The 18,870-nt window shown below is 60.9% G+C and overlaps 2 protein-coding genes across 3 annotated transcripts; one reads left to right on the top strand and one right to left on the bottom strand.

Annotated features, from left to right (window-relative positions):
- Positions 1 to 1,080: 1,080 nt before the first annotated feature.
- On the top strand, positions 1,081 to 9,145 carry RAP1GAP (RAP1 GTPase activating protein). Its single transcript, XM_034068083.1, has 21 exons — positions 1,081 to 1,141; positions 1,223 to 1,270; positions 1,348 to 1,386; positions 1,467 to 1,646; positions 2,513 to 2,607; positions 2,687 to 2,765; positions 2,847 to 2,900; positions 2,978 to 3,061; positions 3,411 to 3,511; positions 3,583 to 3,712; positions 4,542 to 4,697; positions 4,785 to 4,856; positions 4,930 to 5,016; positions 6,120 to 6,257; positions 6,561 to 6,629; positions 6,702 to 6,811; positions 6,896 to 6,970; positions 8,235 to 8,325; positions 8,420 to 8,501; positions 8,588 to 8,655; positions 8,746 to 9,145. Exons 2-21 carry the CDS (start codon positions 1,232 to 1,234, stop codon positions 8,752 to 8,754), a joined length of 1,758 nt encoding a protein of 585 aa, XP_033923974.1. The 5' UTR covers positions 1,081 to 1,141; positions 1,223 to 1,231; the 3' UTR covers positions 8,755 to 9,145.
- Positions 9,146 to 11,120: 1,975 nt separating this feature from the next.
- Positions 11,121 to 18,870, bottom strand: ALPL (alkaline phosphatase, biomineralization associated). Of its 2 annotated transcripts, none has more exons than XM_034068069.1 (12): positions 18,749 to 18,870; positions 17,623 to 17,704; positions 17,427 to 17,546; positions 16,489 to 16,604; positions 15,451 to 15,625; positions 15,201 to 15,376; positions 13,531 to 13,674; positions 13,311 to 13,380; positions 12,568 to 12,702; positions 11,880 to 12,071; positions 11,672 to 11,791; positions 11,121 to 11,570 (listed from the first exon to the last, which is right to left on the bottom strand). In XM_034068069.1, the coding sequence occupies exons 2-12, from the start codon at positions 17,678 to 17,680 to the stop codon at positions 11,320 to 11,322; spliced, it is 1,557 nt and encodes a 518-aa protein (XP_033923960.1). In that variant the 5' UTR covers positions 17,681 to 17,704; positions 18,749 to 18,870; the 3' UTR covers positions 11,121 to 11,319. The 2 variants fall into 2 exon arrangements, with proteins under 2 accessions (XP_033923960.1, XP_033923961.1); XM_034068070.1 differs by having other exon boundaries at positions 17,623 to 17,689.

Here is an 18,870-nt window from a genome sequence, read left to right as displayed (position 1 = left end):
CCTGCCTGCTGGTTCCCATTTCCAGTGCTGCTTCCTGCTCCTGGTGCCATTTCCTGCTCTCCGTTGCCTGGTGCCGGTTCCCGGTTCCGCAGCTCCGCTTCCCGGTTTCCCGGTGCCGGTTCCCGGTGCCGGCCGCCCCCGGAGGGGCCGCCCCGCCCCGCCGCACGTGACGCGGCGCGGTGCCTGCCAGCGCCGGGGCCCCCGCTCCGCTGCGCTCCGGTACCGGCTCCGCTCCGGTACCGGCCCCGGCCCCGCCGCCCCTCCGGTAAGTGCCGCTCCATGGGGGACCGGAGCCCCCGTTTTGGCCCCCCCCGCAGTGCCCCCCCCCCCATCTCCGGTGCAGCACCGGGGGGGGGGGCCGTTCCCCGGTGACCTTCAACCGGTACCGGTAGCACGGGGTGGGGGGGGGGATGATCCGGATCAGCCCCCCCCCCCTCCCCGCACCCCAAACCTGCCCCTCCCCGCAATCTGCCCCCCATGATTTACCCCGTAAATCTGCGCCCCCCCCCCCACCTACCCCTTAACGGGGCCCCCAAACCTGCCCCTCCCCAACCCTCCCCCTCCACCCTGCCCCACATCCCCCCCATCCCGGCCCCATCATCTGTGCCCATCCTCGCACCAGATTTGGGTCACCCCCCCCAGGGCTCCCCCCACTTTGGGTGCTGGGGGGGGGGGTGGAGAGAAGCGATGCTGGGGAGCGAAACGATGCGGGGGAACCCCCCAGGATGGCCCCGGGGGGGGGGGGGGGTCACGCTGCGGCCCTGCCTGCACCGGGACCGGTGCCATCGGGGCCGCGGTTGCCCCGGGATGGGTCCCGCTCTCCCCGGGGCTGCTCTGCGGGGGGGTTTGTGGCTGCAGACGGACCGGGGGGGGGGGGGTTCGAGCACGGACCCGTTCGCATCAGGACCGGAGCCCGGCGCTGTCCGTGGTGCTGCCCCGTGCGCCGCCGCCTCCCGCCCGCAGGGGGCGCACGTCCGGGGGTGCCGGGCCCCGGTGCTCCGGGGTTAACGCCGCCCAAGGGGGGGTTTGGGGGAGCTCCCCTCGCCCCCCAGGAAGCGCCATGGCCCCCCCAGGACCCCCCCGCACCACATAGACCCGTCTGCACCCAGCACCGCCGCCCCCTCGGCCACCCCACCCCGAGGTAAGCCCCGATGGGTGCTCCCCACCCAAGGGTGCCCGTGCTCCACGGTGATGGGCACCCAGCAGCGCCCATGTCCCGCAGGGCAGCAGCATGGCCCAGCAGCGCCACGCCGTCCCCCCGTCGCTCAAGGTAGGCGCTGGTGGGATGGGGGCACCCAACAGCACCCATGGGTGCTGGCATGGCCTTCACCCACCGTTGTCTTGCAGACGGAAGAGGATTACATCCCCTACCCCAGCGTGCACGAGGTAGAGATGGGTGCCAGGGGCTGTGAGCAATGGGGCGGTCAATGGTGGGTGCTGAGCACCCCTTTGGGTTGTGGGTGCAGGTGCTGGGCCGGGAGGGGCCGTTCCCCCTCATCCTCCTGCCGCAGTTTGGGGGTTACTGGATCGAGGGCACCAACCATCAGCTGAGTGCGGCACCCGAGTCCCCCCCGGCACCCAGCGCCCGCGCCAAGCTGGAGGGGAACCACACGGCCAAGATCTACCGCAAGCACTTCCTGGGCAAGGTGAGGCTCCATGGGTGCTCCATGGGTGCTCTATGGGTGCTCTATGGGTGCTCTATGGGTGCTCCATGGGTGCTCCATGGCTACGGGTGGGCTCAGGCATGGAGACCCCATAAGCATGGGTGCTCATGCAGATAGGTGCTCATGGACAGTGATGGCCTATGACATGGGTGCTCATGGGCCTGGGTGTCCCATGAGCAGGGTGCTCATGCGATATGGGTGCTCTTGAGCAAGGCTGACTCATGGGTGTGCATAACTTTGGGCCTGGGTGCCCCATCACATGGGTGCCCCATGACCACTGTGCTTATGCATTTGGGTGCTGATGGATCTGGGTGCCCCAAGGGCATGGGTGTGCATGGGGGCTTTGCACGTATGGGTGCTCATGGCTCATTGCATGTAAGCCCATGCACTTTGGTGCTCCATAGGTGGTGGTATCTGTGAGTATGGGTGCTGATGGACCTGGGTGCCCAGGGGGATGAGTGCTCAGGGCTGTGGGTGCTCAGGGTGCCTCGTGGCATGGGTGCCTGTAGACATGAGTGCCCATAGGTATAACTGCTCATGACATTGGTGCTCATAGGCATGGGTGCCCCAAGCGCATGGGTGCTCATGGACATTGGTGTTTGTGATAGTTGGTGCTCATGGACATTGATGTTCATGGGCATGGGTCCTCATGGACATTGCTGCTTGTGATAATGGGTGTTCATGGACATTGGTGCTCATAGGCATGGGTGCTCCAAGGGCATGGGTGCTCATGGACATTGGTGTTCATGATCATGGGTGCTCATGGACATCGATGTTGATGGGCATGGGTGTCTCCCAGTGTGAGCACCCATTGGCGCAGCCATGGGTGCTCGGCCCCCTCCCCGCAGGAGCACTTCAACTACTACTCCCTGGACCCAGCCCTGGGCCACCTTGTCTTCTCCCTCAAGTACGATGAGCAGGAGCACCTCCACCTGCTGCTGCGGTGAGCAGGGGCCCGGGGGGCACCCATGGGTGCTGCCTGCAGGGAGGGGAGCACCCTGACCCCCCCCCTCACCCTGCAGCACCCGTACCCGCACCCTGCACGACGTGGTGCCCATCTCCTGCCTGGCTGAGTTCCCCAACGTGGTGCAGATGGCCAAGGTGGGTGCCTCACCTCCAGCAGCACCCATGGGTGCCCCCCCTAACCCCAGACCACCCATCACATCCCCATCCCTCCCACAGCTGGTGTGCGAGGACGTCAATGTGGATCGCTTCTACCCTGTGCTCTATCCCAAGGTGAGCGGGGCGTGAGGCGGGGGCTGCCCATGGGCACCCATGGGTGCCCCCCACCCACCCCCCCCATGCTCCCGCAGGCTTCGCGCCTCATCCTCGCCTTCGATGAGCACGTGCTCAGCAACCACTTCAAATTTGGGGTCATCTACCAGAAACTGGGGCAGGTACTGGGGGGTCGGGATGGGGGTGTCCCATTGTGGGTGCTGGGGGGGGTCCCATTGTGGGTGCTGGGGGGGTCCCATTGTGGGTGCTGGGGAGGTCCCATTGTGGGTGCTGGGGGGGTCCCATTGTGGGTGCTGGGGGGGGTCCCACTGTGGGTGCTGGGGGGGTCCCATTGTGGGTGCTGGGGGGGTCCCATTGTGGGTGCTGGGGAGGTCCCACTGTGGGTGCTGGGGGGGTCCCATTGTGGGTGCTGGGGGGGGTCCCACTGTGGGTGCTGGGGGGGTCCCATTGTGGGTGCTGGGGGGGTCCCATTGTGGGTGCTGGGGTGCACCCATGTCGTCCCCACCGCAGACGTCAGAGGAGGAGCTGTTTGGCACCACAGAGGAGAGCCCGGCCTTCACTGAGTTCCTGGACGTGCTGGGGCAGCGGGTGCAGCTGCGCGACTTCAAGGGGTGCGTGCCGGGGTGCTGGGGGGCACCCATGGGTGCTGCTGGGCTCAGGGTGTCCCCCTGCGCACACACAGGTTCCGGGGGGGGCTGGATGTGACCCATGGGCAGACGGGCAGTGAGTCCATCTACTGCCACTTCCGAGACAAGGAGATCATGTTCCACGTCTCCACCAAGCTGCCCTACACCGAGGGGGATGCGCAGCAGGTGGGGCACCCATGGGTGCTAGGGAGGGTGTCGATAGGACAGGGAAGCTCCATGGGTGTTGGGGGGTATCTACAGGGCATATGGGCTGGTACAGCACCCCTGGGTGCTAGTGAGCAGCTATGGAGCACAAGGGCTAACAGTACAGCCGTGGGTGCTGGGGGGTGTCTACGGGATGCCAAAGTTCTGTGGTCACCCATGGATGATGGGGGAGCATCTATGGGATGCAGAGGCTGGCAGAGCACCCATGGGTGCTGGGGAATGTCTATGAGATGCCAAAGCTCTATGGGCATCCATGGGTGCTGGAGGGATGTCTATATGTCTGTAGGATGTCAAAGTTCCATTGGTATCCATGGATGATGGGGGAGCATCTATGGGATGCAGACACTGGCAGAGCACCTATGGATTCTGGGGGGATGTCTATATGTCTATGGGATGCCAAAGCTCCATGATCACCCATGGGTGCTGAGGGTTATCTATGCTGTTTATGGTATACAGGTGGATGCCAGAGCATCCATGAGTGCTGGGGGAATGACTATGGGTTACAAAGCTCCATGGTCACCCATGGATGATGGGGGAGCATCTATGGGATGCAGAGGCTGGCAGAGCACCCATGGGTGCTGGGGAATGCCTATGAGATGCCAAAGCTCCACGGTCACCCATGGGTGCTGGGGGGTTATCTATGCTATATATGGTATACACTGGGATGACAGAGCATCCATGAGTGCTGAGAAACACCTATGGGATACCGAAGCTCCATGGTCACCCATGGGTGCTGTTGGGCACCCATCCGGCGCAGTGGCCACCATTCCCTTTGCCCCTGTGCCCTCAGCTGCAGCGCAAGCGCCACATTGGCAACGACATCGTGGCCGTGGTGTTCCAGGACGAGAACACCCCCTTCGTGCCGGACATGATCGCATCCAACTTCCTGCATGCCTTCGTGGTGGTGCAGCTGGAGCAGGGCAGCCACCAGGGCCCCCTCTACAAGGTGCCACCCCCGCCCCAGTGTGTGCCCCACATCCATGGGGCACCGGGGGTATATGGTGCCCCCATCATCACCCCCTCCCTGCCGCAGGTCTCCGTCACTGCCCGTGATGATGTCCCCTTCTTTGGGCCGCCGCTGCCTGACCCTGCTGTGTTCAGGAAGGTGAGCACCCATGGGTGCTGCTGGGGGGGGGTTCAAGGGTGGCAGCCACCCAAGGGTGCCCCTTGCCCCACAGGGCCCCGAGTTCCAGGAGTTCCTGCTCACGAAGCTCATCAATGCCGAGTACGCCTGCTACAAGGCAGAGAAGTTCGCCAAGCTGGAGGTGGGTGATGTGTGGGTGCTGGGGGGCGGCAGTGGGGCCCATGGGTGCTGGGCACAATGGGGGGCTGTGGATGAGGGGACCCATTGCAGCCACAGCACCCACATTGTGCCCGACACCCATGGGCGCCGCTGCAGGCACAGCACCCAGTTCCACAGATCTGGGTGCTAAGGTTGTGGGTGCTGTGCCTGGAAGTGGGTGCTGTGTATGCATGCACATGGGTGCTGAGTACACTGTGGAAGCTGCAGGTCCAGTGCACATGTGTACTGTGTACACTGTAGTGTGCACTGTGTACTAGCTGCCTCTGGGTGCTGTGTACACTGGGTGCTGTGGATGATGTGCACGTGGCTGCTGTGTACACTGGGTGCTATGGATGATGCGTACACTGGGTGCTGTGGGTGCCGTGTACACAGGTTGCTGTGGATGATGTGCGCATGGCTGCTGTGCACATGGGTGCTGTGGGTGCCATGTACACTGGGTGCTGTGGAAGCAGTAGGTTCAGCGCACATGGGTACTGTGTACATTAGGTGCTTGTGGGTGCTGTGGATGTTGTGTACACTGGGTGCTCTGGATGCTGTGCACAAAGATACTGTGGATGCTGTGCACACTGGGTGCCATGGGTGATGTGCACAGTGGGTACTGTGGGTGCTGTGCACACGGTTGCTGTGCACACTGGGTACTATGGATGATGTGCACATGGGTGTTATGGGTGCTGTGCACGTGGGTGCTATGGGTGCTGTGCACATGGGTGCTACGGGTGCTGTGTACACTGGAAGCTATGGGTGCTGTGGACATAGGCACTGTAGAGGCTGTGCACAGTGGGTGCTATGGATGCTGTGCACACTGGGTGCTGTGGGTGCTGTGCACACTGAGTGCTGTGGGTGTTGCGTACACTGGGCGCCATGGATGATGTGCACATGGGTGCTATGGGTGCTGCGCACATGGGTGCGATGGGTGCTGCGCACATGGGTGCTATGGGTGCTGTGTACACTGGGTGCTATGGTTGCTGCGCACATGGGTACGATGGGTGCTGTGCAGACGGGCACGGGGGGGATCCCCCTTGTGTGGTCTGTCCCCTCGGGGCTCCCAGCGGTGCGGGTGCGCAGGAGCGGACGCGGGCGGCGCTGCTGGAGACGCTGCACGAGGAGCTGCAGGCTCGCAGCCAGGCCATGCTGGGGCTGGGCCCCGAGGACGAGCGTCCGGACAACGGCGCGGCCGCCCCGGGCTTCTTCGAGTCCTTCAAGGTGCGCCGGTACCGGGAGCCCGACGGAAGCCCCGCCCCCTGCGCCTTGGCCACGCCCACCGCGCCCTCAGCCAATCAGTTTGCGGGAACTGGGATCCGCCCCTCCCACACAGGCCACGCCCCTCGGGAGGGGGTTTCCCCTCTCCCCGGGGGTCCGAGACACCACTCTTAAGCCCCGCCCACCCCCCCCCTCTTGGCCCCGCCCACCCCCCCTTGGCCCCGCCCCTCCCGTGTAGCCCCGCCCCTCCCGTGTAGCCCCGCCCCTCCCGGTGCCGGTGCTGCTGTCTCACCGCTGCCCCCGCAGTCGCTGCTGGTGCCCGGGAGCCGGCGCGGACGCCGCGGCAGCGCCATCGGGCTGGGCTCGGTGGAGGAGGTGGGTACCGCGGTCTCCCCCCTCGGCCCCCCCCATCCCCACAGCCCGGTCCCCGTTAACGGCGCCCCGCAGGCGCTGCTGGTGCCCGGGAAGAGCCCGTCCCGGCGGCGGCCCGGCCCGCTCGGCTCCCGCCGCTCCAGCGCCATCGGCATCGAGAGCATCCAGGAGGCGCCGGCCGGCAGGTGAGCCCGGTACCGGGGGGGGCGGGGCGGCCGCGGGCCCCTCCCCTGCCGGTGTCACCCCCGGTGCCCGCCCCCTCCGCACAGGGACGGCCCCGCAGCCACCCCCGAGGGCGACGGCTCCGCGCACAGCTCCCCCGAGAGCCAGCGGCAACAGGACAGGTCCTGCACCGGGATGGGGCACGGGAGGGGTGACACAGGGATGGGGGACACGGGTGGGGGACATGGACAGGTGACATGGGATGGGTGATATGGGGACAGGGTGACATGGGGATGAGGTGACACAGGATGGTGGTGACACAGGGATGGATGGCGTGGGATGGGGTGACATGGGATGGGTGATACAGGGTTGGGGTGACATAAGGTTGGCATGATGGGATGTGGTGACACAGGGATAGATGGCATGGGATGGGGTGACATGGATGGGGTGACACAGGTTGGGGTGATACAGAATGAGGTGACACAGGTTGGGGTGTCACAGGGACTGCTGGGCACTGGGATGGTGTGGCACTGGGATGCAATAGGCCATAGTGGCACTAGGTTGAGGTGACATGGGGACAGTGACATCAAGGTGACGTGGGGACCAGAGGGCAATGGGATGGGGCAGTGCAAGGACAGGGTGGCACTTGGATGTGGTGACATAGGGATGTGGTGGTACTGGCAGATGGTGATACTGGTGTAGGGTAACAGGGATGCAATGGGCCAGGGTGGCACTGGGATGGGGTGGCAAGGGGACAAGGTGACATGGGGACTGGAGGGCACTGGGATGGAGCAGCAGGTGGATGGACAGGGTGACACAGGGATGGAATGACACTGGGACAAGGTGGCACCTATCTGGTGGTATGGACAGGACAACGTGGGATAGCACAGGGATGGAGTGGCACTCGGGTGGCCTGGGCACAGGGTGGTGTGGAGGGGAGGTGGCACAGGGGTGGGTGGCATGGGGACACATTGGTGTGGTGGTGTGGGACATGGGGATGGGATGGCATGGGATGGGATATCTGAGGGGTGGGATGGCATGGGGATGGGATTATCTGAGGGATGGGATGGCATGGGAATGAGATATCTAACGGATGGGATGGCATGGTGATGGGATATCTGATGGATGGCATGGGAATGAGGGGTGGAATATCTGAGGGATGGGATGGCATGGGGATGGGATACCTGAGGGATGGGATGGCATGGGGATGAGGGGCACAGGGATGGGACACTCCAGGGTCAGAGTGACACAGGGCTGGGACACCCCAGCGATGGGATGGCGGGGGCACGAGGCGGCACAGGGATGGGTTATGCCCAGGATGGGATGGTGCGGAGACAACAGCAGCACAGGGATGGGACACCCCAAGGGCAGGGGGACACGGGGACCGGCGGTGGCCACAGGCTTGGTGCCAGCCTCTGCCCACGGCTGCGGACGGTGCCCCCGCAGGGAGAAGCCGGAGCCGCCGGATTTCTCCCGTTCCTCCTCCAGCGGCAGCAGCTTCGGCAGCGCCCCCGAGGAGCCGAGCGAGCCGGGACGGGTACCGGGATCCCGGGGGGATAACTGGTGCTGGGATGGGGGGGAGAGGGGGGGGAACCACTCAGCACCCCCTGACCCCCCCTCTGCATCCTTAGGAGAGCCGCTCCCCATCGGGGACCCACCGCGACGCCTTCACCGACACCCCATGGCCGGATGAGCCCCCCGGCACCCCCACAGGTGCCCATCACCGGGGCGTCAGGCGCTGCGGGGCTTTAGGGGGGGGGGGACCCCAACTCATGCCCCCCCCATCTCTCCCCCTTCAGGCCGACGTCCCCCTGAGTCCCCCTGCCCCGAGATCAAAATCCAACTGGAGCGGCCCCCCCCTCATCCGGTGAGGCTGTGACTCCCCCCCCCCCCACCAGTGCACCCCAGTATGGGGACACCTATATTGGGGTGCATCCACTGATGTCCGTTTGCACAGGGCTCATAGTTACCCCCCCCATCCCCGGGGGGTGTCAACCCCCCCCATGTGCAAGGAGTTGAAGCCATCGTCCCCAATGTAGGATTTGGGGGGACCCCCCCAAAATGGGGGTGTCCCCACCCTCCAGACAATCTCCATCACCCCAAATCCCCCTGGGGGGGGTGATGGACCATGAAGTCCCCCCCCTGCTGTCACCCCAAAATGAAGACCGGGTCCGACCCGAGCATCACCCCCTCCCTAAGGAAAACGGGGGCTCAGATCCAGGGTAAACCCAAAGTGGGGAATCCCCCGTCCCCCCCTTTATTTTAAGGGAAAAAAGCTCCGGAATGGGTCGGATGCTGGAATGGGGGGGGGGGGAGGGGGATTATTTTTTCAAGGCCCCCCCAAATCGTGTTTGTGTTTCCTGTGAGTCCTGTATAAAATAAAGGTTTATTTATCGCTACAGCTGTGGGGCAATGGGGGGTCCCCAAAACTCACACATCAGAGCTGGTGCTCTTGAAAACACCCAAATTTACCCATTTTGGGGCATTATTCACCCATTTGGGGGGGTATTTAGCCATTTTTGGGGGGTCAGATGGCCATTTTGGGGGTTCTGTACCCATTTTGGGGGTGTTATTCACCGATTTTGGGGCATTATTCACTCTTTTTGGGGTGGCTATCCATTTTTGGGGGGTTTATTTTTGGGGGTTATCAATTTTGGAGGTTGTTCACCCATTTTGGGGGTTATTAAATCATTTTGGGGAGGTTATTTACCCATTTTGGGGCATTATTCACTCATTTTTTGGGGGTTATTTAGCCATTAGTCATTTTGGGGGTGTTATTTAGCCATTTGGGGGGTTATCCATTTTGGAGGTTATTCACCCATTCTGGGGGGTTATTCAATCATTTTGGGGAGGTTATCTGTTAATTTTTGAGGGGTCATTTATCCATTTTGGGGGGGTTATGTACCCATTTTGGGGCGTTATTCACTCTTTTTGGGGGGGCTATTTATCCATTTTGAGGGGATTATTTAGCTATTTTGGGGGGATTACTTAGCCATTTTTGGTGATGTTATTTAGCCATTTTGGGGGTTATCAATTTTGGAGGTTATTCACTCATTTTGGGGGCGTTACTCACCCATTTTGGGGAGTTATTTACCCAAATTTGGGGCTCTGGCTGAGCAGAGCCTTTCTCTGAGTTACCGCTATCGGGGGGTGCTGTGGGTACCCCAAAACACAGCAAACCGCTCCTCCACCCCCCAAGCACCCCATCCAACCCCACTCTTTGGCTCCGCGGCCACCCCGGCGTCGGGAGCGGCCTCTGGCCGATGGCCACCGGCACCATTCCAAACCCCTGGCCAAGGAGAAGCGGTTCCAACCCCTCCCCCCCCCCCCCCGCACCCCCAAAACCACGCGGCACCCCGGGACCGGTTAAACATAGCCGGGTTCTGGGAAGCGGTTGTGCCGCGGTCGGGAATGCTGCCGCTGTGGGTGCGAAGGGCGCCGGGAGAAGTGGGGGTGTCCCAACAGCACCACCCCCTCCAACCCCCCCCAGTCCAGGCCAGCGCCTGCTCTGGAGCCTTCCGGTTAATGGGAAACCGGAGCAGGGATTTATTTATAAAGCTGGTAAATAAATATAAAGGGGGAGGTTGGGAGAGCTCGGGAGGGTTTGGGGTAACCTATGGGGTTCTAGGGGTGCGTATAGGGGTTTGGGGTGCTCTAAGGGGGTTTAGGGGTGCTCTCCAGGGGTGTTGCACAGGCGGGATGCAGCTGGGGGGGTGCAAGGGGCTGTGCGTGTGCACATTCGCACATGGATCTACCCCTATAAAGCATCGTGAACAATGGCGTTTGCACGGGTACTGCACGTGCACAGCACCCTTGTGCTGAGCTCAGGCAGCATTGGCACCCTCAGAGCACCATTGGCACGCTCAGAGCACCATTGGCACACTCAGAGCACCATTGGCACGCTCAGGGCCCCTCTCCAGCCTCAGTTCCCCCCCTTAATTCCCCCTCTCCGTGGGTACCACCCCTTCACTCCCCCTTTGCTCCCCTCTCCCTGCAGTTCCCACCCCACATCCCTCCCGGGGCAGGGCATTGTTTCAAACCGAAGGCTTTTAAAGCAGAATCAACCCCTCAGAAGGCACAAATAAAACCACCCCCAACTTCTGGGGACAAATTAACCCAGAGAGTTAATCTTTTTTTCCCATCTTCGTGTGGTTTCGGGGTCGCCACACACGTGGTGAGTTGGGGTCAGTCCTCAGCCAAGGCACCGGGCAGCGATCTGGGACCCGGCCCCACTGCGTCTGGCTCCAAGGGGGGGGGGGGTTATCCACTGAGGCTCCGGCTCCCATCCCAAATCCCGCGGTGGGATCGGGATAGGGCAGGCAAGGATGCTAATTACAGGGGAAGGAACCGTGTATTTACAGAGGCAGCTCCCAGCATGAAACCGCCGGCGGCTGCGTTTTGCTCCGCTGAGTCTTTCCTTTTTGTTCTCCTCTTTCCCGGGCGCTGCCATCCACAAAAACCCAAAGAGAAGGGAGGAGGGAGGCAGGAATTAAAAATAAACCCCCTTTTTGGGTGGTTTGCAAGAGGCACTTTAGGAGAGGAGGAAGAGGAGGGCGAGGAAGGGCAGCAGCACAGAGGCACCAGGGCGGCTGGCAGCGTTGCAGTGGCCTCGGTTGGAGCCGATGCAGGCGGCGTAAGCCATGGCATGGGGGATGTAGTTCTGCTCGTGGACACCGTGCAGGAGATGGGCCATGGGGCCACGGGCGAAGATGGCCACGTCCTCCCCCCCGTGGGTCTCCTGGCGCAGGGGCACAGCTGATTGAGCCTGGTAATCGGCGTGCGCTGTGGGTAAAGGGTAGCCCAAAATCAGTACAAGCAGTGAAAAGCACTGATTTATCCAGGTTGTTCTGATTTCCGGGGGTTTTGCCCCAAAACCCACTCACCGAAATCCACAGCGGAGACATTTTCACGTTCCCCTGCCACTATTTTATAGCCGGGGCCGTTGCCGTAGAGGATGGAGGTGAAGGGTTTGCGGTCCACATCGCTCTGCATCGGAGCCAGACCTGGAGGTGGCAGCACCATCAGCGCGATGGGGACAGCCCCACGTTGTCCCTGGGGTGTTTCCTCGCCCCGTGCCCACCACGGACTCACCGAAGATGGGGTTCCCTCGGGGGGTGTAGCCGCCGAAGGTGAAGACATGCGAGTGGTCGGCAGTGACCACACTGAGCGTGTCCTGCACCGAGGTGAGCCGAGTGGCCAGCCCGATGGCGCGGTCCAGCTCCACCGCCTCATGCAGAGCCTGCTTCGCCTTCCCCTCGTGGTGCCCGTGGTCGATGCGGCCTCCTGCGGTACCCGGCAGGGCTCAGCATCACCCTCCATCCCCCTCTGACAGCCCTCAGTGCTCCCTTTATCCCACCTATGCATCCCCCTATTATCCCCTTATTGCCCCCTTGACATCCCCCATTGTCTACTTATCATCCCCTTTGCATCCCCCATTCCCCCTTTTATCTCCCCCTTTTCATCCTCCACTGTTCCTTTATTCCCTTATCACTCCCTTTATCCCTCCCTTGACATCTCCGTGGTCCCCTTTATCTCACTGTTTATGACCCTCTTTATGCCTCCTTTATTCCCCCCTTTATTCCCCCTTTGCATTCCCTTTAAACCCCCTGAATATTACCCATCTTCCTTTATCCTCCATCAGCCCCTTTATTTCCCACTTTATCCCCCACTTTGCACCCCATTTATCCTCCCATCACCCCCTTTGCATCCCCATCACCCTCCTTTTGACCCCTACATCCCCTCCCCTCCCCTTTGCATCCCTGTATTCCCCTAGTCCCACCTTCAACCAGAAGGAAGAACCCCCGGGGGTTTTTCTGGAGCATCCTGATGGCTACAGCCACCATCTCAGTGAGGGACGGATCCGTCTCATTGTTCCTGTCCAGCTCGTACACCATGTCACCCGGCTCAAAGAGGCCTGGGGACAATGACACTGCTGGGCACATCCTTTCCCCACCAGTAAACAGAAAAGGCAGGGGACAGGACACACAGATCCAGCAGCACCGACTGCTTCTGCTGGCTCAAGCTACCGGATCCCCGGTGCTTAGATAGGAGCCGGGGGATGCTCCCAGCCCTTCCTTCCTCCAGCCCAGCCGAACCCTGCATCCCAGGCTGGGGAATTGTCCCACGGGCTCCCAAAATCAGCCTGCATCCACAGGGAAGGGTATCAGCATCTTTGGAGGAGTACTAGCATCCCTTCGGGGTACCAGCATCCCCAGGGGAAGGTACCAACATGTTTAGGGGGTACCAGCATCTCAGGGTGGGGTACCAGCATCTTGGGGGTAAAAGCATCCTTTTGGGGTACCAGCATCTTGGGGGTAAAAGCATCCCTTTTGGGGTACCAGCATCTTGAGGGTAAAAGCATCCCTTTTGGGGTACCAGCATCTTGGGGTGCACCAGCATCCCTTGAAGGCAGCAGCATCCTTGGCAGGGCCACTCCAGCTGCCCCAGCACCACCGGCCAGGCCAGGGGTCCCCCCCACAGCACCCACTTGAAGCCAGGGCACCCTTGGGTGCCAGGACTCACCCAAGAGGAAGTCGACACGGCTGAGGTTGAGCGCCAGCAGGTCCCTCCGGTGCCACACGTACTTGGCAACCTGGGGACAGGCACATTGTCACCTCCCCATCCCCTCAGCCAGCCCCGGGGCTGCTCTATCCCCCCTCTCCCCACATATTCCATGCCCCACATGGCTTTGTAGGGCCACAGTGGGGTATTCCCCCCCCCCCCAAAGCAATGTCCCTGTCACCTTGCCAGCGGGCTTGGCCTCATACCACGCCTGGATGAGGTCCCTGCGGTCCAGGCGGGTGCCCCGGTGCTTGTCCTCATGGGGATATTCCACATCGCTGGCATTTTTAGGGAACATGTACTTCCTCCCCCCGCCCAGGATCACCTGAAAAAGATGGGAAAAAAGGATTTTTAAAGGAATTTTTCAGTGTTTTTCATCTCCTCCTCTCAGTTGGGGTTTAATGGGGGAAAACCCCAAGGAGGCTGCGTGGGATGTCCAGGAAAACCCCAGCATCACGTGGAAAAACCTCCCAAGGAATCTCACCCCGCTCAAAATAACCTGGAATCTCTTCCTATTAGTTAAAACCAGGACAAAAATACCCATCTCCAGCAGCAAGCTTGGCTTTTCCATGGGTTTTTGCTTTCCCCCTCAGTGGGAGGGATGCTCCACAGTGGGATCCCCGCATGAACCCTCTGGGATGGAGCCTCATCCCGCGGCTCCCCTTGTTTGCTTTGGAGCCTGATTTATTTGGCCGCTGTTATTTATAACCGGGCAGAGATTTTAGGTCTTTTCTTTCATCCCCCCCTTTCTCCACGCAGAAGGTGAATTATAAAGCTGCAAAACACCAGCGCCAAAGTTATTAAGCCAAAAAAAGGGACAAAAAAAACCCCTTTTCCCCACTATATAATTATTTCCAGCCTGGGACAGAGTTAAATTTATATTAAAGGGAAAAAACAGGAGAAGAGGCTATTAAAGAGCGAAATAACAGGCTGAGATGTTTGGCTTTGGGGCTGGTTTGAAGGACACACAGTATTTATTTACAGGCTGCATTTCTGTGTGGATCTGCAGTGAGGGGCAGAACTGGGGGGGAATGGAGGGTTTGGGGTATGGGAAGGATGAGAATGGAGGGAGCTGATGGGGAGCTGATGGTCCCAGCCCTGTATGTGATGGGGTCTGGTCATATATACACCCAATGGTGCTGAGAGCCCACCCATGGGTGGTCCCGGTCCCACATCTGCTGAGGGTTTTGGTTCTGCACCCATGGGTGGTCTAGTCCTACATCTGCTGTGGATCCTGGCTTTTCACCCATGGGTGGTCCTGGTCCCACATGCACTGGGGGCTCTGGTTGTCTACTCATGGGTTGTCCTGGTCCCACATCTGCTGGAGGTTCTGGTTCTGCACCCATCCTAGTCCCGTATCCACTGGGGCTTCTGGCTTTTCACCCATGGGCTGTCCTGGTCCCATATGGACTGGGGTTCTGGCTCTGCACCCATGGGTGATTTCAGTCCCACATTTGCTGAGGGTTCTGGTTCTACACCCATGGATGGTCCTGGTCCCACATTTGCTGGGGTTCTGGTTCTGCACCCATGGGTGGTCCTGGTCTCACATTTGCTGTGGGTTCTGGCTTTTCACCCACTGGTGGTCTCAGCCCAACATCCTCTGGGGGTCTCAACTCTGCACCCATTGGTCCTGGCCCCAATCCTGGTGCTGCACCCATGGGTGTTCTCAGCCTCACCTCTACTTGGGTGGTCCTGTCCTTGCCCCCCCTCTGTCCTGCCTCTTCACCCACCAGTGGTTCCAGTCCAACATCTCCTGCGGGTCCCAGCCCTTCACTCATTGGGGTCCCACTTACACCCCAGCGCCAGCCAGCTCCATCCCACACCCCTGGGTGTCCCCATCCCCATCCCTACCTCGATGTCAGGGATGTTCTCCACCAGCTGCCGGGCGATGTCCCTGCAGCCTCCCTCCAGCGCATCCGGGGGCATCTCCCCATCCGAGTACCAGTCGCGGTTGGCAGAGTGGGCATAGGCAGCGCTGGGTGTCGCGTGGGTCACCCGCGTGGTGGTGACGATGCCCACGGCCTTGCCTGCACCACGAGATCAGGGGTCATGGTGGGAACACCCCAAACCCCAGTGCTTTATCCCCCCTCCAGCCCCTCACCTGCATCCTTGGCCCAGCGGAGGATGGAGGTCACCTCCTGGCCCTTGGTGGTGTTGCAGCGGTCGCGGGTGACGCCGGCGCTGACACCCACGGTCCCCTCGTTGGCTTTGACACCGCAGAGGTAGGCGGTGGCTGTGCCTGCACTGTCGGGTACCTGAGCGTTGGTGTTGTAGGTCTGGGGTGGGGGGAGATGAAGAAACCATCACCATCACCATCATCACCATCATTGAATGGAATGGTTTGGGTTGAAGGGACCTTAAAGCTCCTCCAGCTCCAACGCTGCCATGGGGACCCCTTCCACTGGAGCAGCTGCTCCAAGCCCCTGTGTCCAACCTGGCCTTGAGCACTGCCAGGGATGTGTTCCTGGAAGTGTTGTAAGGACATCACCACCATCACCATCCTCCCAACCCCAGGGTTTCACCATCATAGAATCACAGAATGGTTTGGGTTGGGAAGGACCTTAAGATCATCATCCCCATCCTGGAGCTCCCCTCCCCATGCCATTTGGCTGCACTGGACCCCCATCCTGCAGTGCACCCCCCCTTGTGTCCATTGCCCCCCATTGCTCCCCTAGTGTGGTGGCACACCTCCCCTCGCCACATCTTTTAGCCCTTTTCCAGCCCATTTTGAGGCAGGGAAGGAGAAGCCCTCACCAGGAGCATCCCCAGTGGGGTGAAGGGGACCGGATTTCATGATTCTCAACAAAAAAAAGCCTTTTGTGCAGCAAAATGACCCCATGAGAGGGGGTTTGTATGTGTATGTGTGTGTATGTTTGTATATGTATGTATATGTGTGTGTGTATATGTGTGTATGTATGTGTGTATGTATGTGTGTATGTATGTATATGTGTATGTGTGTGTGCCCTGTGGCTTCCCACATCCCCATCCCGCCCCCTGTTCCCAGGCACTGCCCTGGCACAGCCGCGGGCACCGGCGCCAGCTCCTCCGGCTGCCCCTGACCTCATTCCCACTCCGGGTCGATACCACCCGCCCGTGACCTTGGGGGGGGTGTGACGTGTGTGTCCCCCCCCAGACTCACTTTGGCCAAGGCCACGTGTGGGAACTTGTCCATCTCCAGCAGGCTCTCCTCACCCTTGCGGTGCTGCAGCTGCCCCTTGAGGATGCGAGCGGCCGTGACGGTGGAGACCCCCATTCCTGCGGGATGGGGATAGGGATGGGACAGCTCAGCCGCCTGGTGCCGTCCGGTGCCACCCAGCACCCATTTACTGCACCCGACTTATCATGTTGTGAGCCCAGTTTATGGCAGTGCCTGGTTTATCACAGCACATGATTTATTGCGTGCTCAGTTTATTCCAGCACCATCTTATTGCAAACCCAGTTTATCCCAGCACCCAGCTCACTGCAAACCCAGTTTATCCCAGCACCCAGTTCACTGCAAACCCAGTTTATCCCAGTACCCAACTCACTGCAAACCCAGTTTATCCCAGCACCCAGCTCACTGCAAACCCAGTTTATCCCAGCACCCAGCTCACTGCAAACCCAATTTATCCCAGCACCCAACTCACTGCAAACCCAGTTTATCCCAGCACCCAACTCACTGCAAATCCAGCTTATCCCAGCACCCAACTCACTGCAAATCCAGCTTATCCCAGCACCCAACTCACTGCAAACCCAGTTTATCCCAGCACACAACTTATTGCAAACCCAGTTTATAGCAGCACCATCTTACTGCAAACCCACTTTATCCCAGCACCCAGCTCACTGCAAACCCAGCTTATCCCAGCACCCAACTCACTGCAAACCCAGCTTATCCAGCACCCAACTCACTGCAAACCCAGTTTATCCCAGCACCCAGTTCACTGCAAACCCAGTTTATCCCAGCACCCAAGTTACCCAGTTCATTGCATCCACTTTATTGCACTTTACCATAGAACCCTCTTTATTGCACCCACTTTACTGCACCCATCTCATTGCAGCCCCAGCTCCCCCCCCCCCCGGTGGGTGCTCTGGTCTCACCATCACCCAGGAAGAGGATGAGGTTCTTGGCCACGTTCTGGTTGAGGCGCTGGAGCCGCAGCGCCTGCTGCAGGGTCTCCTGCGCCTGCTTCCGCCAGTACTCGGGGTCCTTCTCGATCTCTGCAGGAGAACCCAGGCTCCATCGCACCCAATAGCACCCACCTTTGGGGTGCTGCCCCCCCCAAACCTCACCTACCGGGGACCAGCGATGGGGAGCAGAGCTGGGCGAGGAGGAGGAGGAGGAGAAGCTTCATCCTGCAGGGCTGGAGAGGAGAGAGCTGCGCGCACCCCGTGCCTCAGTTTCCCCACCGAGACCTTTGCCCCTGGGCTCAGCCAAGCAAGAACAGAGGGGAAAGTCCCTCCCTGCGCTGACACGGATTGTCACTGCTGTGTGTGACCCCATAGGGACGTGCCACCAGCCCCAGCACCGACCCCATGGCTGTCACCTCGCTGCCACCAGCCCACGGGTGGGGGGTGATGGCACAGAGCCTGTGTGCCCGCGGGGCAGCAGGGTCCCCATTGCACGTTAAGAGTCCCCATCACATGGTGTGTCCCATCCTGCATCCCCATCCCGTGCCCACATCCCAATCCCGTGTCCCCATCCTGTGCCCGTGTCCCCATCCCATGCCCGTGTCCCCAGCGCATCTCTGCATCCCCATTGCACACACACCCCTGTCCAACCCTGTCCCCATCCCCAGCCTGTATCCCCATCACACGTCAACATCCCCATCACGTGCCCGTGTCCCTGTTGCACGTCTGACCCCGTTGCACACCTATGTCCCCACCACATGCCCGTGTCGCCATTGCAAACCCATGTCCCCATCACACCCCCATGTCCCCATCCCATTTCCATGTTCCCATCACACCCCCATGTCCCCACCACACACCCTGTCCCTATTGCACACTCACATCCTTGCTGCACACCCATGTTCCTATTGCACCTCCATGTTCCCTTTGCACCCCCGTGTTCCCATCCCATGTCCATGCCCCATGGCTTCCCCATGTCCCCATCGCACCATCTCCCTGCTGTACCCCCATGTCCCTATTCCCACGTCCACGTCCCATCCCACCCCCGTACCCCTCTGCACACTCATCTCCCTGTTGCACCCCTATGCCCTCATTGCACCCCCATGTCCTCATCCCATACCCGTCCCCATCGCATCCTCGTGTCCCCGTTGCACCCCCATGTCCCCATCCCCTGCCCATGTTCCCATTGCTCCCCCGTGTCCCTATTGCACCCCCCATCTCCCTGTTTCACCCCCACGTCCCCACCGCACCCCCCCCGTTCCCCCAGCCCCACAGGGTCCCTCATCCCCACATACCCACACAAACCCGGGTGCCGGCACCACGTTCCTGCGGGGCAGCGGGAGGAGCTGGGCCGGGGGCGCAGCGAGCCCTTAAATCCCCCGCACCGGCCTTCGCCTCCTCCTCCTCCTCCCCTTCC

Source organism: Melopsittacus undulatus, chromosome 12 (genome assembly GCF_012275295.1).
Source record: "Melopsittacus undulatus isolate bMelUnd1 chromosome 12, bMelUnd1.mat.Z, whole genome shotgun sequence".
Classification (NCBI taxonomy): Eukaryota; Metazoa; Chordata; class Aves; order Psittaciformes; family Psittaculidae; genus Melopsittacus; species Melopsittacus undulatus.
The sequence above is the reverse complement of the archived record's forward strand: the minus strand, read 5'-3'. Positions and strand labels throughout refer to the sequence as shown.

Excerpts from the sequence above, each read along its gene's own strand:
- RAP1GAP (XM_034068083.1), top strand. The coding sequence starts at position 1,232 with ATGGCCCAGCAGCGCCACGCCGTCCCCCCGTCGCTCAAG. Across the intron at positions 3,713-4,541 it reads CCGAGGGGGATGCGCAGCAG|CTGCAGCGCAAGCGCCACAT; the intron begins GTGGGGCACCCA and ends CTGTGCCCTCAG. Across the intron at positions 6,812-6,895 it reads CAGGAGGCGCCGGCCGGCAG|GGACGGCCCCGCAGCCACCC; the intron begins GTGAGCCCGGTA and ends CCCTCCGCACAG.
- ALPL (XM_034068069.1), bottom strand. The coding sequence starts at position 17,680 with ATGAAGCTTCTCCTCCTCCTCCTCCTCGCCCAGCTCTGCTCCCCATCG. Across the intron at positions 17,547-17,622 it reads CTCCCCATCGCTGGTCCCCG|AGATCGAGAAGGACCCCGAG; the intron begins GTAGGTGAGGTT and ends GTTCTCCTGCAG. Across the intron at positions 15,626-16,488 it reads CACACGTGGCCTTGGCCAAA|ACCTACAACACCAACGCTCA; the intron begins GTGAGTCTGGGG and ends CCCCCACCCCAG.